Source organism: Apostichopus japonicus, chromosome 22, assembly GCF_037975245.1.
Source record: "Apostichopus japonicus isolate 1M-3 chromosome 22, ASM3797524v1, whole genome shotgun sequence".
In the NCBI taxonomy this organism is placed as follows: Eukaryota; Metazoa; Echinodermata; class Holothuroidea; order Aspidochirotida; family Stichopodidae; genus Apostichopus; species Apostichopus japonicus.
This window is the reverse complement of record NC_092582.1, coordinates 24,063,110-24,090,712: the sequence shown is the minus strand read 5'-3', so window position 1 is coordinate 24,090,712 and position 27,603 is coordinate 24,063,110. Positions and strand designations below refer to the sequence as shown.

General features: G+C 36.6%; 2 protein-coding genes across 19 annotated transcripts in view; one reads left to right on the top strand and one right to left on the bottom strand.

Moving 5' to 3' along the window:
- The window catches only part of LOC139963620 (NLR family CARD domain-containing protein 4-like), a 72,407-nt gene extending 53,700 nt beyond the window's left edge, over positions 1-18,707 (bottom strand). The window contains exons 1-6 of one of the 5 annotated variants that reach the window (XR_011791642.1): positions 17,879-18,697; positions 13,690-13,761; positions 10,354-10,418; positions 9,666-9,971; positions 7,814-8,983; positions 4,267-4,583 (exon numbers count right to left, since the gene is read on the bottom strand). Coding sequence is in view for 4 of the 5 variants with exons in the window: in XM_071964592.1 (XP_071820693.1) it covers positions 4,267-4,583; positions 7,814-8,983; positions 9,666-9,971; positions 10,354-10,411 (1,851 nt within the window). In the remaining variant the exon portion in view is untranslated. Of the gene's footprint in view, positions 1-4,266; positions 4,584-7,813; positions 8,984-9,665; positions 9,972-10,353; positions 10,419-13,689; positions 13,762-17,878 lie in introns of all 5 variants that reach the window. The other 4 variants (XM_071964592.1, XM_071964595.1, XM_071964594.1 and 1 more) reach the window with 4 other exon arrangements.
- Positions 1-27,603, top strand: part of LOC139963637 (uncharacterized) — a 664,171-nt gene that overhangs the window by 384,445 nt on the left and 252,123 nt on the right. Inside the window, exons 6-9 of one of the 14 annotated variants that reach the window (XR_011791661.1) lie at positions 1,105-1,245; positions 1,915-2,000; positions 3,086-3,182; positions 4,453-7,095. The exons of 12 other annotated variants lie outside the window; for them this stretch is intronic. The gene's annotated coding sequence lies outside the window, so the exon portion shown is untranslated. Of the gene's footprint in view, positions 1-1,104; positions 1,246-1,914; positions 2,001-3,085; positions 3,183-4,452; positions 7,096-27,603 lie in introns of those variants that run through there. One more of the 14 variants, XR_011791662.1, reaches the window with a different exon arrangement.

The following is a 27,603-nucleotide window of genomic DNA, read 5'->3' as shown; positions in this document are numbered from 1 at the left end:
GAATTGGCACAAGTAGTTAAACTTGACCAAACCTATAGTACATAGTAAGGCTTCCATTGGCCAAGTACAGTAGTTACCCTAAATATACCTTCAAACTTGAGTTATCATCAACTTAAATATCCCAACAATAAAGTAAACTTTTTGAATAGGGTTTGTTTTCTTGAAGCGAGCCTGTAAACTCCTCCTAGGAGTACCTACTTGAGATTATTTCCTTTTGATAAAAACCCAAGATTTGCCAAGGCTAAGACATTTATAAATAATTTAATATGTGACATACTTCTCCATCATTCTGTTTCAATGGAGACATGTATTAAGTGAGTTTTTTACTATATATAAGGTAAGAGTGAATAACACCCTGAACAACTGCCTCAGCAAGTTCATGGCAGTGATTTTGTTGCTATGATCACACAGTCTGGAGCCTATGTGCTTCCACTTGCTATATGTTACATATGTCACAACTAAGTGTTTTGTTTGATAAAATGTAAAATAAATAGCAACAACCATTTCTCCATTTCCATCCTAACATTCGCTGCCCTCCCATTTCAGGGCATCCAAAAATTGATGTCAAATTTTAATGTGAAGGTAACCTGATAGTTTATGTCATTTGATCTATGTACACAGGAATGACAAGTAAAAGGAACTGTTGTTTTTCTCAGAAACTCTTTGAATGCCACATTAAGTTCGTAAGTTAGTACTACTAGTGTTTTAGTGAGTTGAATACCTCAGAATCAAAACATACTCCAAGTTGCTCCATGAGAGAAGCAAAATTGCTTTGAATAATGTGAAAGTCCTGTGCTGTGAGCTATGTCAGTCCAACAACACAAAGATGAAAACAGCAATAGTAAACAATACATTTGTTGCCCTGAGAATATAACTGTATAAATATTCATAGATCCTCATTATTTAAGACATAAGGAAAGACATTGATAGCATGATGCCTGGAACTATTTCAATAGTCCTAACTGAAAACTATAGCCTAAAGTACATGCCACAAAAGATACTTTGAGTAAAGCACTCTTCTTTACAGATATAAAAGTTATCACAGACCTTTTGAATTTTCACCTTGATAAATCTAGTTAAAGGGAAAGTTGAATTATTTTGTAGTCTCTCTTTGACCTCCAGCTTGTACAGTTTTCAACATTGCTTTGCAACAGTTTTTCTGTTCATGTCCTTCAAGGAATTGAAACGAAAATTCAAACGGGCCAACATCACTGATGACAACTTCCTTTGCGGATCAGAGTCTGGGTGAGTGTCTCTACAAACTAAATATTCGACATTCAGTTTTTGAAATGGTGATGGGTTGTGCTGCATACCTTTGATCAAGGCAATAGAGCTGTATTAAGTAATTATCTTTTAGTGTATTTATCTTGCACAAATTCATGCATATTAGACCACCAGACCCAAACAAGAATACAATGGAATGCATAATTACTGCCCTGATCAGAAAGTGATATGTATATGCATGTATGTTTCTATTTGAACACCCAGGTGGGACAATTTTTTTCTATACTGTAGTGTTATGTCCTGCTTCAGCGCACTCATATTGTCAGTATGAGCAGTATGAATAACATGTTTCTAACAGATCAAGGTAAGGAACTGTTTGCACTGTCATGCCAGTGCTTTAAGAGCATGAAATTTGAGTACAGTTTAGAGAGGTCTTAGCATTAGGAAATTGTCCCAACTGGCTGATTTGAAAGGAAAATAATACATTATAAACTACATGGTGTCAACTTCCCAAATATTGACCCTTACATTGTGTCAAGATCTTTATTTTATTGGTAAATGATCTTGCTTTTTCACAATTTTGTTAGATGGATGAGGCCTGAGCACTCACATATTCTTTACGGCCCCAATACAATGCAACAAATGTGCTACACATGTGTAATTATTGTGTTAATTCCTTTTCAATTAAAGCTGATGAGTCAACCCACAACAGCATACAATAACCATCACAATATTACAGAGGATAATTTAAAGAACCTGCTTTCTTGTTTTCCGAGGTAAGCTGTGAACCATTTACCTTTTTTGTGTGATGATTTATATCACTTTTTGGTTCCTTGCTTTTTGCAAAGCAAGGAACCTATGCATTCAACTTGCCGTGTGTGTGTATGTGAGGCTTGGCTTGTGTACACGATATCTCAAAAAGGAAATGATGTATCATGATCTAACTTGGTGGGTGGATAGCCCATAGTAAGAAAACGATCCCTATTGTTTTTGGTGCCCGCAAAGGTCACAAAAGGTCAGTTTGATACCAAAAACCAATATATTAAAAACAGCAATAACTCCCATTGACAGGGTCCGACATGGTTGATATTTTGGAAGTAGTTGTGAATGGGGTAAGGTCTCGTTTCCAAACATAAAGGTCATGTGATCCAAGGTCAACATAGGTCAATTAGGGGTCAAAAACTAGTATTTTTGCGATAACTTGAGAACAAAATGTCCGTGAAGGTTGGGAGCTTTGTAATTCATTAGTCGACCCGCATCTAGGTGACCTTTGACCTCAGTTTGACCTCTGGTGACCTATATTAGTTTCTTTCGTTATTTGAATTTTGGTGGCCATAATCGGATCTCAAAGGTACCTTCCGATCAAAATTGTCCTTGGTTGACCCCTGTGAGTTATCAGAGGTCAATTGTATTTTTTAATAAGTACAGTTAGGATGGTCGTATAGACTTGCCATGTTGCTTTTTGGAATCAACGTGCCAAACTACATCTGACCGTGAGGTTAAAAGGTCAAAGGTCAACTTTTGAAAATATGCTAATTTTAGGAGATACGGGGCAAAATAAAACAAAATTTGTCAATATTTTGATATGTGATAAAGCTTTTTGTGCTCTATAGAGGAAACCAACTCCCGCTTCAATCGGACACCAGGTTCTCAAGTTATGAGGGGCCAAAGGTTGGTTTTGATACCCTATTAGCAATAACGTTGTGTGTATATTGAGCACATAACAAATTTAGGAGAGGTTTCACATCATCGAGGGGAATAGTTTTGATAAAAACCATCAGGTCATCCAAGGAAATTCAAGGTTGCTAATGTGCAAAAAACTGCCAATTTATGCTAATTTTTGCAACAACTTCTACTGTAGTCACGAATTCTGACAAGGCTGATATATTGGACAAGTTGTGAATGAAGTAGGGGCACGTTTTCCAAGATAACTGTGATGTGATCCAAGGCCACCAAAGGTCAGTTATGGGTCAAAATGTTTTTTCCTGTGCAATAACTTGTGAAACTCCCACTGACAGGGTCCCACATTGTTGATATTTTGGGAGTAGTTGTGAATGGGGTAGAGATCGTTTCCAAACATAACGGTCATGTGATCGAAGGTCAACAAAGGTCAATTAGGGGTCAAAATCTTTTATTTTTGCAATAACTTAAGAACCAAATGTCCATCAAGGTTGGGAGTTACGCCATTGCAATCCAACAGTCTACCTGCATTTGGGTGACCTTTGACCTCAGGTTGACCTCTAGTGACCTCTACAGTTTCTTTCAAGTCGATTCTTTGAATTTTCGTGGACATATTCTGATCTAAATTGTCCATATGTTAACTCCTCTGCACCTTTGTGTGCTAAATTATTAGAGATCAAGGTTTTGTTTGGTTTTGTTAAAATTCTTAATAAGTACAGTTTGGATGATTCTGTGAGTTCTGTAAAAAGAGCCAACTCGTGCTCATATCAGACACCTGGTCCTCAACAGGTTCTCAAAAGGATTTGTGATACTTATATAATAATAATATTGTCTGTGTACATTGGACCACATAACAATTTTAGGACAGTGCTGCTCCCCTTGTAAATATTCCTTACAAGCAAGGAACCATAGTGCCCTTGGGCTCTTGTTTTTATCATATCATTGCTGCTACATTTAGACAATGAGGCAATGGTCCACACTAAATAATAGGTGTTATGCGCATGCATGCTGTTGGGTAAAGTTGATTTATGTGGTGCCATATTTCTTACATTTCCGACAAAGATAGTGACATGAGATGCGAGAAAACTATTGAGAATTTCACTGGCATTCAGGAAGGAAAATTAATTAGTAAGTTTGTTCTCTTATCCACAATGAGAATGAACATCAGAACCCAAATGAATAAATACAAAAAGAGTTGGCCTGATAATTGCAATGAACTATTGAAATAGAAACTTAACAATGTGGGTAGCAAAGTTGAGTCACAAATATTGAATAAATGAAACCAAGATGGATTAACTATTTCAACTTAAGAATTGGTTCTGATGTGATGAGAGTATCAATAGTATACAAATTGAAAATTACCTGCTTAGCTGAAGCAACTTCAAGGACTTGTATAGTAGACCTCTGTAACAAAATGGCATCATATTCGTCAATGACAATGCCTCTTGACACCAAGTCCTTAACTGACTGCATAAATTGGTCTGACTTTTCTTCTTGTTCAAGCATGCAAAGAATAGCAAACTGACGTCCCTCTTTGGTTTCCTGCAGGTGTTCCACGATGATGTCTGCTGCTGACTTGTTGAGTCCACATGCAAAGCGATAGACATACTGGAGGTCAAGCGGGTTGATGCTCTTCAAGGTTTCCTTCACATTGATTGATGACGCTGCTGAAGAGGCTCCTACAAATCCAAGAAGACAGATTATATGGGTTTTAATGTGTACAATTTACTGTAGGCATGAGATCAAGGTGTTGACACATTGTAATAGTGTCACTGTACCATTGTCTTATTTGTAGCATCAAATCTTCCTATAATTTAATAAGTAACCATTGTATATAGTGTTATTTGTAAAACTATCAATCCCTTTGTGTATGTCAATGATGTTTTGTTTTATGTTGTTGTGACATCATTAATATCACTGTAATTATAAATAGGAATCAGGTCTAAGCACAGGCCCAGTGACATTGAATAATAACACTGAAACCTGTCTTCATTGCATTCTTTGTTACTGCATTGTAGGTACTGACAGGCTAGTACGACAGTGAATTGTCAACATAAGCCTGCCTTCATTACATGCTTACTGCATTGTAAGTACTGACAGGCCAGTATGACAGTAATTAGTAACCCTAAGCCTGCCTTCATCACATGCTTTATTGCTGGATTGTGGTACTGACAGGCCAGTATAAAAGTAAATAGTTACTCTAAGCCTACCTTCAATACATGCTTTATTGCTGGATTGTGGTACTGACAGGCCAGTATAAAAGTAAATAGTTACTCTAAGCCTGCCTTCATTACATGCTTCATTTAAGTATGTTAGGACAGAATCATATTATTACTCAATATAATGTAGGTCAGTCTGACTGGTTTACCACAATGGTCCCATTGCTTATGCTACTTCTCCAAATTGTCGCCCTGTGAGGGCTTCTTTAATCATTACTAAAGTAGTGTCAATTAGGGTCAAAGGTTATATGAGGTTATTAGCAATCAACTGGAAGAATGAGTCAAATATGCATCTCAGCTAGATGCTTGCTCACATTGTCAGTAAGCTTGGTCTTAACAATTCAGTTTGTGAAGGGGCACAATAAACAACACAGAACAAAAAGTCAACATCATTTGTGTAGATATTAAAGTAAAAACATTAAATTGGATGCAGTAAATGTGTATTTCTCTCAACCGGTCAAATTTGTGACATCCATTTACAGACCTCCTTATATGGTTTTGCTTTAAGAAGGTCAACTGTTATAACAGGCTATGATAATATTGTCAATCAATAAGGAAATGTCTGAGTTGTATTACTGATATACATCGCTACGTTCTAGTTGGTGAACTTCAATGGTCTTTTCATGTCAGTGAAACAGAAAGCCAGCTGTAGAGACTTGTAAGAATGATGTCTATAAAAGAATGTAATCATCAGATATTAGAATATATAGCTTATTGCATGTAATCTAAACCCCAATGGGTGTTTTTGCATTCCTGGTTAAGAAGTGGTTTTTCTTGTTTAAGCCAGTACATTGATTATTATGAGGTGCCATTGGCATTTAGCTTCATATTCTAGCGTAAGTCATTCATGCTGTTAGGTTTGCTCTGTTTTGGAACTTTCTGGCCTTTAGATTTGGACTAAACTGAATAAAATGTAATTCTGTGTTTTCCTTGATTCCACAGTTCAAAAACTTGCAAACTCCATTAAAAGAGGCTTGGAGAGCAAAACACTCCTATTCCTACATATCTCGGCTGATATTGTGGTTGGTGGTACAGATACTATCAACAATATTACTGTAGCAGAACCTGCGGTATTTTGCATACATAGTTAGCTTCTTGAGATAACGGCATATGAATTGTTATTTGAAACTAACATTCCAATTTGGAGTGGTATGGCCTGAACCTGGTATAACATGTCAAAGGGACATCCTGATTCAGGCTCTTAACATAGTTGTTTTAAGGCTAGGTTTTTTTTACGGTTAGTGTTTGTTTATTAATATGGAGTACGACCTTCAGTTCCTTTTTCAGGAACGGATGACTATGCAAATTATTATGCAAATAATTGTACATATGTATTATACTGTTGACCTCACGTGAGTAAGGGTCATCAGTGTTGCTGCTCTAAAGTTCTACTATGCTAGAGTTGGTAAAAGTTTTAACAAATAATTCTTAGCATATCACCCTCGAAATTGTTAACTTACTTTGAAAAACAAACACAGGGAAAAGGGAGAATTTGCAGAAGATGATTTAATTTGATGAGGTCATGAGGTAATATTTTGGTTTTTCTGATATTAGGTTTTAAATGGTTTGTCACATATTTTACTCTAACAATGCCACACAAATAACAGATTCCTTTAAATGTTATTTATTAGTTTCTGTTCTTGTCTCGTTACTTTCAAACTAAAGTTGCCTAGGTTGAACAAAGTCACGGCGTTTGGTTACGTTCTAACATTTTGTGTATTGTTATTGTGGTAGTCGACCAGGTCATCTATGAAATCTTTGTGAGGTGAGATGTAATCAAACGCTTCATTGGTAATACATTTTAAATTAGGTTGTCTTAACAAATAATCGAACACTAAAAGGAACATGGGATCATGAATATCAATATAACTACTCATATTTAGGTAAAATACCATTTTTTGAGGCTAACAATACATGGATACTTTGATAAATGATTGAAACATGATGAATAAAAACAAAGATATTTTCAGCAGCGTTGCCTTGATGATATCATTCATTGTATGGTTGCCAGATGCAAAATATTACCAATATTAATTATTCATATCTTTGTGATACAAAATGTGATGAGGATCTGGTTTATATATTTAATTGGATAGTTTTGATCTTTACCTCAGCAAGTTTGCGAAGCAATCAACTTTAACCACAGGAAAGGCATTGGGGGATGAGTTTATTAACTGATAAGCAAAAATCTAGTTAATAGGCTGAATAACAGTTTTTTAATGAATAGAAAAGTCAAAGTATTTGATATGGTTATACATTCACAGCAATATAAAAATCGTGTCCATCCTACATTTCCCAGATGTTTACAATTTGTTTGAAAATCCAGTGTAGTCTGCTTTATCTGACATTGCCTTGGTGTTCCTGGAGGTACCTCTACCTTAAGTCTCTCTTGTCTTCAAATACAACAAACAAAAATATAAAAAGATCAAAACCTAATTCTTTCTTAGGTTGAACCGGGTCAGTGGTAAAGTATCACTCTTTATTTGTTTACATTGTCACGCGTGTTGTATGAATGTAAATGTACATCAGACACTGTGGGTGTGGGTACGGGGAGCATAAGCTGTTTATGTATGCACATGAGAGGACATCATACAAACAATACTTTCATCTTTCAAGTTTGCTAATTATCTTACACATCAGAGATGACAAACTGTGGTGTTGCATCAATAGTATCAGTACTGAAGACTTACCTTCACTAAGAATCCACACCAGATGATGAGAGGCATAAAACTCACAGAGGATTTTGAGCGATATTCGTGCAACCGTCTTACGTCGACACTGGGAATTGTCAAAAACCACTTCCTGTGCCAACATCCCGAGCTTCATATAGTTATCATAGAACTCTTGTCCAAGTTCTGAAATTAAATATGTCTTCTCCCATGACAGTTGCTGGTTCTTCTGTGTGAGGCCGTCGAAAGCGATACGGTACAGTTTAGCTAGTTCCGTTTCAAAAGCAGGCACCTCAGTATTAGCACCTTTCTTGTTTTTCATATGGTCATGAAAGCATGCGATCACATAAGTGAAAAATCTTGTTACTGTGCTAAATATCTCGATTTCTGGCCTCTCGTGTGCTATGTGGGCAACCATAGTGGAGAAGAGAGGGACCTGACAGAGATCTCTTAAGAAGGGGTTTCTTTGAAGCTGCTCTTCGATCCGATCTGCCAACTGGACATCATCAGCCACCGCCTTCAGGACATAGTTTCGACGTTCAGCCACCCCAAACCCTGTTAATCTGATTCGTTTTGTTTCGGGGTGTAAGTTAGGCGGGAGGATCAGTGTCCTGGTAAGTATGATGACAAGAACATCTAGAAACATTTTCATCTCAATGATGGAGAAGATATCTGTTTCGGTTTCATTCTTGTCAGGATACTCGTCATAACTGTCAAATAACATGACAACAGACTTTTTGTATACTTTGAGGATTTCCTTAATGCATGCTTCATCCATGTCCTCATCTTTGGGCACTATGGAATTCTTTATGGCAGTGTATATAGAATTTACACCTGTCAGTTGCCTCAACTGGAGAAATATAAGTATTTCCACATCTTTGAGAGGAGATTCAGGGTTCTCTGTACACCAGTCATAGACAAACTGTGATGCAAGTGTTGTTTTCCCGAACCCAGGATCAGCCTCAATTATCGTTCTCTTTGACTTAGTTTTGGGGCTGCTCAGAATTTCGTTGTAAGATTCTAGCACATCGGGCTTTTGCATGAAATCACCCTCCTGAGCGGAGCAGTAAATACCTCCCTTTACAAATATACTGTTAACATTACACGTGTTCATGGAAGGAAATGGCTTAGCTGTTTCGTATTGCTTTCGATAGGCTATTTTTGAATACTTGATGAGATCATTTTTCTTTCCTGAGAAAAAAAGACCACAATTAAAGAGTTTTTAGCACTTGAAAGGTAACATGCAGACATAGTGAACTTACTTTTGAAACAAACTTAACATCGAATGGGTTCAAGTGAAACTGGAGTGCAGCCTCTCAATTGTGAATTTTAGTTTACATAAGGTTAAAATATCAGTCACCAAATTTGATTTTTGGACATGAAGCATTACCTAAGAATTCTAGCAAAAGATCTCATTCAGATGTATTGTAGACGGCTTTGACCTTAGGATCGAGAATATCCAATTTAAGTTACTAAGATACTATATGCCCAATCATTTTGTTTTATTATTTCGCGCAAAATATTTTATCTTCAATTGTTCAAGGAACAGTAAACCTCCAGCTATAATTGATCAAACTTCACTTTCTGTTGAAAGTTGAGGTTTATACTTTGCAAGTTTTCAAGAAATGTTGACTTAAAATATCCGATTTACCTAAAAAAAAAATAGAGAAAATTAAAGAACAGACTCAGCCCGTGTATGTTTACTTGTAAATGAAAGAGTCCTTAGTAATTAATCGATTCACCACTAACATTGTAGCAAATCCTTCCAAAATTACCAATCGCAGTAAATCGATGGAGGTAATGCGCATTCATAAGACTTTTGCGAGTACATACGAACATTCATGTATAAAGATATGCTTTAAAGTTACAGTACCTTCTAATTGAGCCTTAGACTGACCATCACTGGAACATAGTCTCCCTGTATGTTCCTCATACAGCTCTCTTACACGCATCTCAATCCCAGAACGACATATTTTTTTCAGCGCACACAGAAGTGTCATGATACTTGTTGGCTGTATTTGTCCTCTCTCTTCCATATAACGAATCATGAGAAGTCCTGCACTGGCTGCATTGCTCAACTCTTCTATATCAACAGGCGGATATTCAAAGAACGTAGCAAGCTTAAGAACAATTTTAACAGTCAGAAGGGTAGCAAGTGCAACTTTAAAACTACCAAAACCTGTTGAAAATAACGAAAGAGGATAAAAGACACCTAACTAGCACATGAACACTCCTTCAGATATGAAGGAATGTAGTAACAACGGATGTGTTAGTGATATGAACATGAAAACTTTAAACTTATCGATCAAAATTTAATGACCTGGTAATCCCATTCACTTTCAAAAGTTTGATTTACATATGATATTATGTTGTAAATATATATTATATGATATCCGCATTCAAATTCGCCAATGTTACGTGTTTTTATAAAAGAAAGGTGGAGATGACTTCTCAGCTATATATGAAACGCAACAGTGTACCGTGGATTGTAGATAAAACAGCCTAACACAATAAAAGACAACATACCTACTAAATGAAAATGGTTCAGCTTCCAAACTTACCGTTTACTGCCTTCTTCAAATCTGGTTTGATGTCCACGGGATTAAAATTGGAAGCCATCTTAGGTCTGTAATTTTGCATGCAAAATAATCATTAATTTGACGGTAAACTCGATATAAAGTTCCACAGTCAAGGCATTAACTGCTTAAGTGCTATTGGCTGATAAATACTCCATACAAAATTTCGAATGCTCTACAGTGGCACTGCTCACAGCTTACACTCTTAACTAATGATTTGAATAAATTACTATAGTTGGTTTTACCCGGTGTTTGTTCTTTAGATCGATACATCAATCAATCGATTGATCCTATCCATCTAATCCGTCCTATCCATCCTATCCATACTATCAATCCTATTCATCCATACTATCCATCCATCCTATCCATATATCATATCCTTCCATCCATACTATCCATCCATCCTATTCATCAATCAATCCTATCCATCCATCCCATCCATCCATTATATCCATCCATCCTATCGATCCAATCCATCCTATCCATCCATCCATCTTATCCATCCATCCTATCCATCCATCTTATCCATCCATCTTATCCATCCATCCTATCCATCCATCTTATCTATCCAGTCCATCCTATGGATCCGATTCATCCTATCCATCCATCCTATCCAGTCCATCCTATCCATCCATTCTATATATCCACCCTATCCATTGATCCATCCATCCTATCAATCTTCTCCATCCATTCTATCCATTCTATCCATCCATCCTATCCATCCATCCTATCAATCTACCATATTCATCTAGTCTATCCATCCATCTTATCCATCCATCCAAATTATCCATCATTCCCATCCATCCTATCCATCCAACAAATCCATCAGTCCATCCATCCATCATATCAGTCCATCCTATCCATATTATACATGCATCCTCTCCTACTATCTTATCCATCCATCATGTTTATCCATCCTATCCATCCATCCCATCCATCCCTACTATCCATCCTATACATCCCATCCATTCATCCTATCCATCCATCCTATCCATCCATTCATTTTATCCATCCATCCTATCCATCCATCCTATCCATTTATTCTATCCATTCAACCATCCTATCCATCCATCCATTCTAGCCATCCTATCCATCGTATCATCCATATCCATATCCATCTTATCTATCCATCCTATCTATCCAACCTATCCATCCATCCTATTCATTCATCATATCCATCCATCCTATCCATCCATCCTATTTATCCAACCTATCTATGCATCATATCCATCCATCATATCTATCCATCATAGCCATCCATCATATCCATCCATCCATCCTATCCATCCTATGAATACTTTTCATCCATCCTATCCATCCATCTTATCCATCCTATCTATCCATCTTATCCATCCATCCAAATTATCAATCCTATCCTTCCATCATATCCATCCAACATATCCATATATCCATCCATCCTACTCATCCATCTTATCCATCAATCCTATCTATCCATCTTATCCATCCATCATATCCTTCCATCGATCCTATCCATCCATCCATTCTATCCATCCTATCATACCTATCTATCCATCTTATCCATCCATCCTATCCATCCATACTATCCGCCCATCCATCTTATCCATCCATTTATGTTATCAATCCTATCCTTCCATCATATCCATCCAACATATCCATCCATCCTAATCATCCATCCTATCCATCCATCTTATCCATCCATCTTATCATCCATCCTATCCATCCATCATATCCTTCCATCGATCATATCCATCCATCCATTCTATCCATCCTATCATACCTATCTATCCATCTTATCCATCCCATACCATCCATCCTATCCATCCATACTATCCACCCATCCATACTATCCATCCATCCAAATTATCTATCCTATCTTTCCATCATATCCATCCAACATATCCATCCATCCATACATCCTAATCATCCATCCTACTCATTCATCTTACCATTCCATCCTATCTATCCATCCCATCCCATCCATCCTATCCATCCATACTATCCACCCATTCATACTATCCATCCATCCAAATTATCAATCCTATCTTTCCATCTTATCCATCCATCATATCCTTCCATCGTTCCTATCCATCCATCCATTCTATCCATCCTATCATACCTATCTATCCATCTCATCCATCCCATCCATCCTATCCATCCATCCATCCATCCATCCTATTCATCAATCATATCCATCCATCCTATTTATCCATCCATCCATCCTATCCATCCATAATATCCATCCATCCTATCCATCCATCCTATCCACCCATCCATCTTATCCATCCATTTATCTTATCCATCCATCCTATCCATCCATCTTATCCATCCATCATATTTATCCATCTTATCCATCCATCATATCCATCCATCATACCCATCTTATCCATTCATCTTATCCATCCATCATATCTTTTCATCCATCCTATCCATCCATCCTATCCTTCCAATCCATCCTATCCATCCTATCCAACCATCTTATTCATCCATCTATGTATACATCATATACATCCATCCTATCCATATCCATCCATCATATCCATCTATCCCATCATATCCATCCATCATATCCATCCTTACATCCAATCCATCCTATCTTTCTATCCTATCCATCCATCCTATCCATCCATCCTATCCATCCATCTTATCCATCTATCCATCTTATCCATCCATCTTTTCCATCCATCCTATCTACCCATCTTATCCATCCATCCTATTTATCCCTCCTATACATCCATCCTATACATCCATCCTATCCATCCATAATATCCATACATCCTATCAATCCATCCTATCCATACATTATATCCATCCATCCTATCCATCCATCCTATCCATTTATGCCTCCGACCACCTACCTACCTACCTACCTACCTACCTATCTATCTATTTATATATCTGTCTCTGATTAATAAAAGTATTTGTTACTTTATCAAACTAGCTTATTTTTTATGGGGGGGGGGCAATGTTAACATACGGCGTTTTAGTTCCACAACAATCTTTTTCTGCTAATATTATTTATTATTAGATACTATTATTAATTTGATGTTTTGTTCTCTATTGGCAAACGACAGTTGCTTTTCTTTTTAAGACTTCCATTCCGACATGGGTTTTCGTGGAAAGCCGATGCATTTTGCGTTGCTGGGAAGAAAACTGAATAAATTAAGGAGAAAGTAGGCTGCAAATTGAAGGAATTTAATAGCAGGATCCAGTATATGTGGGCAAAAACCACACCATAAGACACATCATAACATTACTACATAGTAGAAAAGATAACGTTTCCATATGTGCGGTTAGTTTACTAAATACATTTTCTACTATAGCATTAGCTGCTTCACTTACCAGTTAGATATTTCTGCCAGATACTTTCAATAAGACTGGGGTGATTAACACTTCTCGCATAACCGATGGAATCTGTAAACCGATAGAAAAATTAAAATGATTTAATACAGAAAGTGGCGTCAACTTACGTTGGTGAAAAACCAAACGAAGTTGTTATGGTATTTAACAATATTGAAGTTGTAAATAGTATAAAAAGTTACTTTTATGTTGATATCTTGTTCTTGATCGTGTTCGTTCAGTCGTTGAACGTTTGTCACCCTGGCCTTTGTATTGACGCAACCAACATTAAAGGCATTGAAATAGTTTCTAGTAATTTACGCATTCCGTACCATATATCTTGCAGTAGAAAAGCTACGACTTGTCAGTAAAACACACCTAAGAACACGTAAAGCTCTATTACCACAACTTCCCCGGATATCATCAGGTAAAATCGAGTCGATCGGAAAATATGGTGACAAAGATATGTTAGGAATGTATTAAACTTGAATGTGCTGAGAATTTGATAAAATGGTTCATGTCTTGCTTCACTAATTATAATAACGATCAAATGATAGCAAACTGATTTTTATTTGTGAAAATGTACTTTGGTGTGAAAATGTAATGAGGGTTACCGTGAGAACAGGGTGGGGTGATGGGGGTGTTAGACAGGGGTAAATATGTCAGATGAGGTCCATCAATTGAAGTATACAATCAATTTGTTTTTCTTTTTTGCAGGGGAGACTGGAAAATGCGATGGTTAGCTCTAATGGTAAAATGGGGGTGGGGGTTGTCGGTGAAGGTGATTGAAGTTCAAAGAAATGTTAACAAACTTGGTGTTATAGTATCCGCGTTATTTCATTTTGGAAGACAAGGAACATGAGATTTATAAAAGATGATAAATATATATATAAACAACGTGAATAAGGAATGAATGCTTCAGTCTCAGTATTGACTTTCCTTAGGAAGAGAATATTTTGCTGAGTATGTATTATAATTCTATTTATTCTACGAGGAAATGGAGGTTTGTAATTCGAATGTGTCTAGCATAAAACGTCGTATGTAGAGTAACCGAAATAGCGAAGTACAAACCACTGTAAAGATTAATGAACCATACATTGGTTGTATGCATGACTACACACAGATGTTCGTAGGATTGTGTACAGATTGCTGTATTGTTAAAACAAGAGCAGCAACGCTACAGAAGCTCATGTAACCATCTATTTGAGATATTTATTTTTTTCTTGTGCATAGGATATACGCGAGATAACGGTGTTAATTCTTGTCCTCTAATCTCCTCTCCCCTTGCCTTATGATCCTTCTAAATGATAGAAGGTTGTTAACATTTGTTTTGAATACAAGACATAATGTTTGTATTTAATTGTTGCCCTTTCAATTAGTACCTAACATAAGTATGTAAGTTATAACTCTAACATAACACTGGTATCTTACGTTAAACTAGTTTTGTCTCTTGAATACAATATATTCGTCGCCTGAACCACATATAAATGATCCCCGCTATATCAATATAGTGAACGGCTAATATGGCTACATGGTCACCAACATCGATTATGGTCGTATCACCGCATTTACAGCTTGTACGCATGCTCACATATATGTCATATATTTAGTACCTTCTCGGAAAGTAAAACTATATTTTACATGCGGATCGTAGCAATGTGCCATTCAACCTTTATCGCAAGTACTTTATGTTTATCGCAAGTATTTAGGTATAATCTGCATAATGAGTAAGGTAATGAGTTTCTACTAAATGCAAATTACCGTAATCCTCGAATCTTAACATTAATTTGAAATGCACTAGTTTTTGTGAGGTCGGCTACCCCGAAATAGAACTTAGGACATGCAGTTAGGTTTTTTACAGAAACTTAAAACTACAAATGCAGTGAAGGGACAAATACACGCACAGAATACAGACAGGTTAATGCAGAGGTTAACAGAGTGAGATTCCACTACCGAAAGTCTTTTCATGGGATGATATTCCCAATTGTACGTCACGCAACAATATCATCGGGGAAGTAGTGAGGAACAAATTACAATATGTTGACTTAATATACTTGAGAGGTACCTGTGCAAGTGTAGGTTTACTAGTTGTAGATAACTGTCTCATCTGGCAGGTGACACGTGACCCATTTACTGTAAGAAGTGGCGGGTACGTTAACTCACCTTTCTTTAGAAAATCTATAAATTATTAACAAAGAAGAAAGCACATCACATAGGATAGTTCAAAACCGAATACAAATCACACACACACACACACACATGCATCCAAAATGGAAGAACTCGATACAAATTGACATTAAATGGGGTATAAATACAGTCTAGAGTGTCTGTCTTTGTGTGTTTGAAGGGGTGTGGTGGATTCCCTCTGAGTCACCATGTCTTGCACTATACCCATCTCACTTAATTCCTCGTTATCACAGCCATACAGAATATACACAAATAAAGCATATAGTGTTGTAGTACATACTGATGTTCTGGGTCGCGTACGATGCCGGCAAAGTGAAAATTATTTACCTCATTATTCAAAGAATTAAAATATGCATAGGCGGGGTTTATTGCGATCCTAACGGAAAATATTATCGAGAAAAACAACGTTAAAATGTGTAAATGATTAGACTTTTATGCAACCATTTGAAGTTAGATATGAATAGATAAGCTAGTTATGTATGTCGTTATGGCATCGTGATTTCAGTGAGGTTGAGAAATTCATAGAAAAGGACGCAAAAAGCTGCTTTAAAATTGACAAAAGTAGACCTCTATCATTCTCCTGATAGCAAACACAAAATGATAACTTTTTAGCGTTTGGTTTGATTGTGTTAAGAATCTATAAGTAAAAATAAATTGCGTGACTGTCATTCAACTTCAATTTCTAATACAAGGTGGCAATCATGGCTTTTTAAACAAAAGTACCTTTACAAAACCGTTTACTGGCAATTATGTAAAAACAAGACCTCGTTCTTTTAGTCTCACCCCACTGCTTGCTTCCTTAGATTTCTAGTTCCATGAAATGCACTTGGGAACGACGAATGCAATGACTTTGTTTGAATCCCACGAAACGTGGTGTTGATCCATTGACCACAGACTACACAACTATCAGGTATTTCTTATTCTCTCGCAGCGGTTTTCTTTCGTTTTTGATCCTAACCACACCATTATTTTACGTTCCTGATACAAAAATAATATTCGTTAATATCGATTAATGACTAGTCTGTTTTACCTCCGTGGTCTGTAGGAAACATGTCCAGTAATTGAGAAGACCTAGCTGTGTAGGTCTGGATTGAATTAAAGCTTGCAGAAACTTAACTTACAATAACTTTATTCACATTAACGACATTTTGATTCCAGCATATTTAAGTGTTTAACGTATCGTATAGCGAAGACAGGGTACTTTTACAAACTTAGTAGTCGGGTAAGTTGCGTATGCAGAAACTACTCCAAACTTGAACAATTGAAACCACTCATTCGAATTTGTTGCCACAAAGAGACAATAATTTGTAATAGAGAAATGTAGACACAGTGACGTCAGACGGAATAATTGTATCATGGCAACCGTTACGGAGATTAAGCACTTTATAATTGCTTTTGCTGTAATAATATACGCTTCGAACAAAAGTAGATTTTGTTGTTCAAGGTATAGTCCATGATATGTTTTTTTTTTAGTACAATCTATTAACTGTATATACTTTCAAGGTACTTGTACCAGTACAGGGGTTCTAGTTGTTGATAGTTGTCTTACCAAAACAAATAAATGTAAACTATATAATGTACGGTCGACGGGATGGAGGAGGTACGTTGGCTCTCGTAGGGACCTGTGATTCGTTATTTTATGTTTATTCGTTAAGTTCCTAGACACAATTGCTCAAATTAAACTTCTCTATTCAGCAACGGGAATGTGAATGGGCTATGTGTATACAGCAATAAATGATGAAAATTATTGCATGTAGATAACATAAACAAAAAAGAAAGTGAACCACATAGGTGAGTTCAAAATCAACAACAAAAGGAGCTCACACATACTCAAGCTCAAGCTATTCCAAAAATGGAATTACTTGGATACAAAATGACACTAAATGAAGTCTAGCGTGTCTGTGTGTTTTGGGGAAGGTGGTGGATTCCCTCTTTGTCACCAGGTCCTGCACTATACCCACCTCCCTACATTGATTAGTACAATCTATTAGCCTTATTTACTTACCTAATCAGGCTTTATTTGGATTTCCTTTGTGCTGGTGTAATTATCATTGACTCAATGACCTCTAGTTTCAATAACATGGAAATCCTTCATGTTATTTTAATCCTTGGTTATTGGTTCCGGTATCGAATGGTCCTGTAATGGGAGGTTGTGTCCAACTGTTTGATGGAGGAAGTGCTGATTAACATACACTGCCATAGTATTAAATCAATCTTTCTTAAATCTAAGGTGAAAGTGACAGTATCTGAATTCCATTACGAATCCAGTCAATACGTCCAAACTGTGCAGACATCAATCCGATGTATAAAGCTATTTTCAGGAACACAACCACTACTTCATATTTTCCGTGATCGCCGTGTTAAAACATGTCTCGTACAACTGATGCGCCATACGTTCTGGTTTGATCATTTGGTTACACTAATATTCTGTGTACTTTTATTTAACAAATCTTTTTTTCAGAGATGAGTCATTTCTTCAGCAAAGTTAGGAACATAACAAATATATTCATAATTATCCAACCGAGTCGAAGGCTTAACTACATATACAATAGCAGGGATACGTCAGTTACTAATTTGTATACACTGATGATGTGAAAGCCTTTGTAACGCCTTTGCGAATTGCTTGCTTTAAGTAACGCTTAAGTGAGTTCTTAAAAATGGCCCTAGGCTATATACTGTATGCCTTCTATTATTTATCGCCATAGGTAAATAGATTGATCACCGAAGATTGAATTTGAATACATAATTTAAAACAGAGGAACAATTAAGTCGGTTCCTTTGTTAGCTGTTGTTTTAAGATTTGTTTTTTTTTTCTTTTCCAATCCGATCGATATTTTAGGAAATATTAAAGCCTAAGCATTGTTTGCTTCTTCTCCTAGATTCGCTTAGGAGGTGTACAGAATAAAAAAAAAATGAAATTTAACACAATTATTCCATATTATTATTCAACCAGCAGTTGCACGTAAAGTTTCTGTTTCCATGATCTGAGTGATTTATGTTTCTGTTTGTTGAAGAATTGATTATATAAAGCAAAACTGAAGAAATACCAAAATTGTTGTAGCCAGGTACATGTTTCTTAGTACAAAGTACTTCCGAAAAATGATGTTCCTAGTACCAGGGCCCTATTTCATAAAGATTACTTACGAATCTTCTTAAATAATTCTTCGTAAGTCACTTAAGAAGTTTTAACAAGAAATAGTTCGTATCTTACGAACGATTAATCTTCTTAAGTTACGAACGATTATTTAAGAATTTATTAAAAGTTCGTATCTTTTATAACTTTGAAAGAGGCTGAATGTGACCTTTGACCTGCCGCGCCAACTTTGTCTGAAACTTTTTCTCGTAAACGCGCATTCTTGCTCACAAAAGGAAAAACGAAAATGGTAAGTAACTGACTAAAGCTTTCCGTCTTTGCAGTTTTTTATCCAAAATAATGAAATACCCAATAAAACTGTTCACGGGTAGTTTTGTTCTTATGAAATACCATCAAAAAAGTGTTTTTCTAGAGCAGAAAGTTGTACTAAAGCTGCTCGAGTGAAGCATCCACACGGTAACTGTGTGTAGACTCTACTAGTACTACTGTAGTGTTACTGATAGACTATGTCTACTGTAGTGTTAACTTAGGACTACATATTAATTATAATAGAGGTTACGCATAGGGTCGTTGTACTTATGGTAACAAATAGGCTAGGCCTAATGTTAGGTAGGCTTGGGCCTAAGTAATGCTGCACACCACTGACGAAATGAACACCGTAATCACGACTTGACAGTTGACACTCGTGATCTCTAAATTAGTCTTATAGTGGAAATGTTTAAACCACCTCGACTTCACAACGAGAACAAAATAGGATGCGTGAATCGTAATTATATAGGCCCTAGCCTAGGCTAACTCAGTAACACTGTTGTTAGAGTTGACTAGGCTAGGCCTAATGAGGTAACCAATGTTGGACGATCAGTTTAGTAGAAAAAAGGAACAGGAGGGACACTCAAGTCCCTATCAAGGGCCCTATCATACTACCCATTCACCCTAAACCCATTCACACTACTTGCAAGTACAACTTTCTGAGGCAAACCGTTTGAACAAAAAGTTTGAACAATTTGGCTAGTCTAGGCCTATAAATTATCATCAGTAAGTTAGGCTAGGCTAATTCTTTTACTGTTTATATATATATGATATTTTGGGCACCCAGATTTTTTTTGCGGAGATCTTAGCCCCCCCCCCCCGTGTCTGAGACCTTAGCCCCTGTGTCGGGGAAATCATGGCGCCACCCCAATTTTAACAATAACATAGATATATGAGGAACAAAAATGTATGGAACTTAGAATGTTGTTATCTTTTTTTCAGGAGCACAATGGTTTAGGGACTTTCTGAAGAGAAACCCGATTGTAGTGGAGAGATTTGGGGACACTCTGGGTCCTGTCTGGGAAAAGAAACAGCTATGTTTACAGTCGAGCGACTAGAAAAAATGGTTCAGAGACTATAACGTGTATATCAGTGCAGAGGCGGTGGAAAACTGGGAGGACATTCTTAATGATGGTAGTCGCATTTTCAACTGTGACAAAAGTGGGTTTCCACCGGCAGGAAGCAAGGAGAAAGTGATGGTCCCAAGAGAGACAAAGAACATATGCCATTTGAGCAACACGGGCAAAAGGCAAATCACCGTCCTGGCCTGTATGAACAATACAGGGTTTTTCTTGGAGCCTATGTTAATCTTCCCGAACAGCCGCTTCTGTTAGGACCCCCTATAGGGTGCTCTAGAAGAATAGTGTGTATGACAATCCTCGAACGGTTATATTAAAACAGAAGTTTTTATGAATGGATCGCCAATTTGTTTTGACCGAGCGTTAAGAGAGAGGACATCACCTTCCGTATCATCCTTCTAGTTGAAGGACATAGCTCTCACATCACCCTCGAGACTGCAAAATTCTATGCTGAAAACAAATCATCCTATATTGCCTGCCCATTCATCGCATGGACTTCAGCCGTGCAATCTGAGTCTCTTCAGAAGTATAATAACTGTAATAACCCAAGCATTCCACATTGCCACATTCTATGTTTATTGGAGTCTTATATGGAAAGAGAGGAATTGCCCTTTAAAATCTTTTGCCGTGAATGCTATTGTAAAAGTCAGTTCATATTCATTATAATTGAACAGTTTTAAAATTCACTTTAAAATTTCTATTCCAGTATCCGATATAAATTTGTAATGTTCTTGCAAAATAAAAAAATGTAGAAAATAATAGTTTTCCTTTAAAAACAATCTGACAGAGGCGGCCGGGGGGGGGGGAAGCCCCACCAGGGGGGAAAAAGTTTATAAAAAGGAAAAAAATGTTTAGATATTTTTATGTATAAAATCTATCTATATAGAGGGTGAAGCACACAAAACATTTTTGTATAATTTTTAGAGGAGTCCCCAATGTTTTTTTTAATTGAAAAATCATTGTGCGGAATTTCCTAATTTTCCAACTAGGACTATTCGTATATTCCTGTGAATAACCTAAGTATTTGCAATTTTCAGTTAATTGACCGAAAATCATGCAGTTTAACTAATTGTATCTTGCAATTCTTATACTCCACCGTACAAAACTTGGTATGATTTTAAAGATGAATTACACTGTTGCCAGCTTCAATTCTGCGTTTTGTGTACAATTTTTATTATTGGGTGGGTCGACCATGTTCACTTGCTTCAAATGAGTTTTATATATACAAAGTCATTGCAAACCGTTCCGGGAACACCCCTACTCTTAGATCCCTCCCCCAGGACAGTATCACAAATAACCCTAAACCTCCTGCTGCCAAAAAAATCTTGATCAGCCCCTGTATTTTTTTTGTAGTTCAAGTTATAATTAGTTGCCGAAACAGCTATGAGTTAGTTTGTGAAGGGAGGTTAATGGGCACAAATTTATCAACAAAACCACAAACGTACCGACCATAGGCATACGAGGTGGGGGTGTCTTCCCCCCCCCCCAAAAAAAAAAAAATTCTGAACACCTAAGATACGGGCTAATAATATGTGCAAATTAGGGCAAATGATAGCACCATTTTGCATATAATCCCCCATATATAAACACAATTTTCAAAGGGGAGGGGATACCCCATTAGACCCCTCCCCCAGGAAGGCAGTCTGAAGTCGGGCAACAGTTCGACTTTCCGTCAAGAACGGTCCTGCCCCCTCCCCAACCTTGTGGCAAGTAGTTCTACCCTTCCCCCTCCCTCCCACCCCAGTCAGAAATGAACATTTCTATAGTTACCCCCGTTATAGTAGCTGTGATTGCCATCCCATCACACCCCCAAGGCCCCACCACTATTATAGCCTATTATATATTAAGTATGGCATATGCTTAAAGAAATATCTGCTTGAAGCATATCAATGATGTTGATGCACGCTAGTTTACTGAACCGGTACTTCGAATGCATCTGTCGGTCTGTCCATTGATGTAGTAGGTTGGTTCTGTCCCTAAATACCCTTTCCCTTCGTAGAGCTTGTTGGTTTTCTCTTTCAAGCAGCCCAAAAGCCATATACATAGCCATCATTGGCATCCATATTAAACACCTAAATAAGCAATGATGTGTTTTGATTGAAATTTCCCGCCTAATTGACATGTGACACTTAAGAACATACTTAAGAATGATCCTGATCATTCTTAAAGTTAAGAACGATTTCAGGACAAAGATAAGAATGAATTCTTCTTAAGTTGCTTTATGAAATAGAAGACAAGAATGTTCTTAAAGTTAAGAACAATTACAGACTTAAGAATGATTATTCTTCTTAAGTCCTAGATATAAGAATGTTCTTAACTTTTATGAAATAGGGCCCAGGTATCATAGTCCGATGATTACTTTGTAGGATCCGAGCACCGAGAACCAATTAGGAGTACAGTATTTTAGAAGCCGAGTACCGAGTAGGAACTAGTACTCTTTCTAAAATGTACATTTGGTTTTTGAAATATACAAAAACCTAATATTTATAACTGCTCCCGGTGGTGATTATAAGTAAATGATTTATACCAGTCGAATATGAACCCATTGTTCGTGTCTTGTTATTGTTTGACAAATTTTCAAATGTTAAATGTCTTAAAATAATGGGTTAATAGGAGTCCAAGTGTAATGGTAATACCACAAACATACTATAAATATATGTTAGAAACATACATGCTTTCTTTGTACATCCCATATGTAATGTACGTGGTAATATACTCGGATATTCCCATTACATACACAAACAAAAGGACCTTGGCAATACCAATCCTCTCTCGAAATTGAGAAATACAGATACCGATACGGTCAAACTTCTTGAAATCGTAGTTACTAATGAGAAACTGATTACAGTTATTTAAACCGTACATACTAATGAGGCACTGATTAAAGTAATGTAAACCTTACGTACTAAAGATGAACTGATTAAAGTCATTTAACGTGAAACGCAAGTGAAACATTTTGTTTTTCAATCGGATATAATAAGACAAACAAGACAAAACAAGACCAAATTGATCAGCAATTTATTGAATATTTATTTTATTTTATTATTAGGATCAACTTATTCGCAAACTGCTACTTTTAACTGTGATCATTTAGTACTAATGAACGATATTTTAACGCTTCTTTGATCGATTATTATCAATGAAAACACAGATCGTGAGTGGTGTGAGTAGATCACTAAGCTAATGCCACATATTTATGATAAAAGTCTGACTAAAGAAGGAAAGACCAACTCCGTTCCAAGAGGCTCTCGAACACTTTCATTTTCGAGGGCGCTAGACCTTTTCTTGCGTGATGGTCACGTTATCAGTTCTCTTTATTGTCATGCAAATTTGAATTTGAATTAAATATGAAGTTAATATGGCAATTGTCAAGATTTATCAAAGTTTAGTTTTAGAAATGTCATCAATTCATCCTTTCTTGCTGTTACTATAGTCCATTGTAAAGTTTTTTTGAGATATTCCTTCTATGTATTAAATATTATATAATATCACCATTACCATCGCAATCACCATCATCATCATCATAATTGCACTAATTTCTGTTAACTTGATTTGCCATAAAATTACAGCATTCATCTACTAAAAAAATGACTGTTTATGCAGAATTTTGGACAAGTTTCATTTGAACTTTCTAGCTGATTTTAGCGGATATCGTTGTGATGGAGACACTATCTAGTCTCAAAATTGATATATTTATCAAGACAAACGGGTTACCGACGGATACATTTATTTGTACTTGAATCAGCTTTTTAGTTGATTTTTATAATTGTTGGTTGATACTAAACGTTCATTGCAATGTATAAGTCATACATTTGAATAGACAAGTTAGCATTTAGAATACAGATACAGATACCGAAAATTAAATATTATAATTAAATATTATATATTATTGTTTAAAAAAGGATGCCCCCGACAAATCGTGCCTCCCTAGATGACCCCCAGATGCGATTTATAGTGTTAAAAAAATACTCAAACATAAACTTTTTTAACAAAGGACGAAACAAAATACGAAACGTATTATGTTTATTGGTAAAAATTCTTTCCACCGACCATCACAATAATCAGTTGTTTTCTCACTAACAAGGTCACAGAGGCCCCGGCGTGATTCGCTAGTGCTTAAACTTTATCAACACTTTTATTTGAAACATTATCAAAGCAAAGCGTTAATTTCCATTTTTTTTAAACTCTTTTATCCGCCTCTATTCAAAACATAAATATCGGACAAAGCCCAAAAATCCTTGAACATAGGTAATTCAAGTTTCAAAATATAGTACCAGATTGCATCTAAGGACCTGTAATTAATCATTTTTTTAAACCCTCCCCTTAGACCCCCCCCCCTCAGGACGGCATTCACAAATAAACATTGTGCCCCAATAAAGTTCTGTGCCCTCCCCCGGCACCCTCTCGGGTTGAAATGTCTGGCGACGCCACTGCCTATACGGAGGCAAAAGCATGCCGGGATGAATAGTAGCGCTATTATCGTTATATCTGAGGAATTCGATGTTTAGTCCCCAAATTTTGTAATCATATAGCCTTATGATGTTTTCAATGTTGGCCCCAAATCGTGACTTTTATCGATTCTTGCCAGAATCACACATAGGTATAAAGGCGACCTTCTGATCATATACCAGGGGTAATATCGTTATGATAGGAGACTAACATTACGATACTCATATGTTTAATGTGATGTTCTATCTTATTTTACCAAAGGAGGTAGAGGGAGGGTGAAGCGCTAAATGTGTTGGTTTTTGGAACAAACCATGTTTTCCAATCCCCTACCCGTATGAATCTTGGAAAAAAAAATCTTGTGTACTTAACTATATGCCTTTGGTTAACTAGGAATTTAACCAAAATTGATTTATAGCAAGATCAATAAAAGTGAATATTGAAGTAAAGTCTATAATAAATATTGCACGAGTTTTGTTCTAATTACCATGTTTACCTTTGACGTGAATAAACTTATAGCAAACCAAATGTGACTGGGAAAAAAGAATGGAAAAGCCAAATTATTAATTTGCTCATCTTTGGTAGGTTTCACATTTTCCACTGAGCACACTGTGTGTTAATAAATACATTTAAATTTGAAAACAGTCCCGACTGAACGTTTTCACAAGACCTGTTCAAGATATCGTTGCTATTCATACCTTTAGTAATAAATTTGATTTTAGCCCGAATACAGCAATTTTGTAAGGCGTGATTTTTCTAATTCTTGACCAATACCTCGACTTATTGGAATTCTTAGTTATAATGAATTGTAACCATATTATCGCTGGTATTTTTTACACGAGTTCGGTACACGAGTTCGGTAAGAATTTAAACGAGAATTTAAACGTTCGGTAAGAATTTAAACGGTAAAAATTTAAACGAGTTCGGTAAGAATTTAAACATTTACACGAGTTCGGTAAGAATTTAAAAAGTCGTGATTTTTGTTAACGTAACTTCTTCAGTTGCCAGTGGAAAATATAAAATGATTTTCTTACAATAAGAGTATAATAGGCAATTACATGTATTATTCTTCATCATTGTAGAGTGACTACTTTTGGTGATCATTTATCTCAACTACTGTACTGAGTTGACTTGGGCTAATGATTCATATTTAACAGATTTGACTACTGTGTTGATGTGAGTTTATATAAAAATGTGTCTGATTTGATCTGTGTGAAGCAATATTTCCAAACAGATTCATGCAGTTAGTAGCTTGCTTGCTTCTAAACTATCTGGTGGTTGCATAAGTTCCAAGTACCACAAGCAAATTAAAAACAATGGGAAAACACATTTCCTGTAGTGAGTAAAAAACAACATCGTCTGCACTTTATTAATAACACCACACTGGTAGCTAGCTGCACATTGTGATGGTAGGAAGGAAGGTGAGAGGTGGAGCTTTGCAGGGGGAATGAAGGGTTGAGGGGAAGGATGCTTAAAGTTCCCTTTCAAGGAATTCACCACACCGGTAGCATGCTACACACTGTGATGGTAGGAAGAAATGTGGGGGAGGGAGGCCGGGGGAGGCGGGGAGTATGAATGGTTGAGGGAAGGGTGCTTCAAGTTTCTTTTCAAGGAATTCACCACACATGTACTGTGTTATAGAGAGAGAGAGAGATGAATTTAAGAACTGAAAGAACAAAGACAAAAGAGATACATCAACAATAAGTGTCTCTGCATATCCCAACCAAGTGGGCTTTTGGTGATTCCTTCGCAATTGAGATTATAATCCCAAGCTTTCGTCATTGTTGATTAAATTGATCAGCAAGGTTCTTTCACTGACTGTGGACATACTTACTCAATATGTTAACTAACCATGTTATACAAGCTATTTTTTTAGCAAAGTTCAACTCAAGTCTTACCCCCTAATAAATGTGCATAATATCACATTGAACATACATTAGCATGTACCCGCTATCTTCCAACACCTTCATACAAAGTATGATTCAATTCTGAAAATGTTTACATTGGACCCTGTGACCTCATTAATATTCTAGAGATGAGCACCAAAATCAATAAGGCTCTACTAATCACTGTGGCGCTATGATAGATTATCAAGGGTAAGCCGTTCTGTCACATATAGATGGTATATGTACATTTATTAGCTATAAATCATTATCTTTCCGTATTTGTTTTGAGATTTTGAATCACTCGATTGTGCTTAATCTACTTTCCATGTGTATTACAATTCTGAATCGCATCATCGACAGCATAGCAACAGTGATCGTAATGGCAATTGCCTCTCACTAGACTTCACGCCCTCTTTTTCTTCCCTTTTATGAGAATTAGAATTCGGTTTAGTAGTGACAACTAAACAACTAGGGGAAAAGAAACCCTTCTAACTAGAACTGCTTTTGCATGGAAATACGCAATATTTTAGTGCGCATGGAGTGCTTGTAATATTATAGGAAGTACTTTGCAAATACGCAATATTGTAGTGCGCATGGAGTGCTTGTAGTATTATAGGAAGTACTTTGCAAATACGCAATATTGTAGTGCGCATGGAGTGCTTGCAGTATTTGAGGGGGATTTTTTTGCAAATACGCAGTATTGTAGTGAGCATGGAGTTTTCCCCCTTTATTCCCCTGTATACCAGCGACTGTCAGAGTATGACCAGTGATTGCAGCGTCATCAAATATGCGGATGATACTGTCAGTACTGGTTACCTGTCAGATGACATTGACTCAAACGCCACCACGATTGCAAGGTTGGTCCAGTGGTGCGATGATCATTTGTTACAACATAATGTGTCCAAAACTAAGGAGC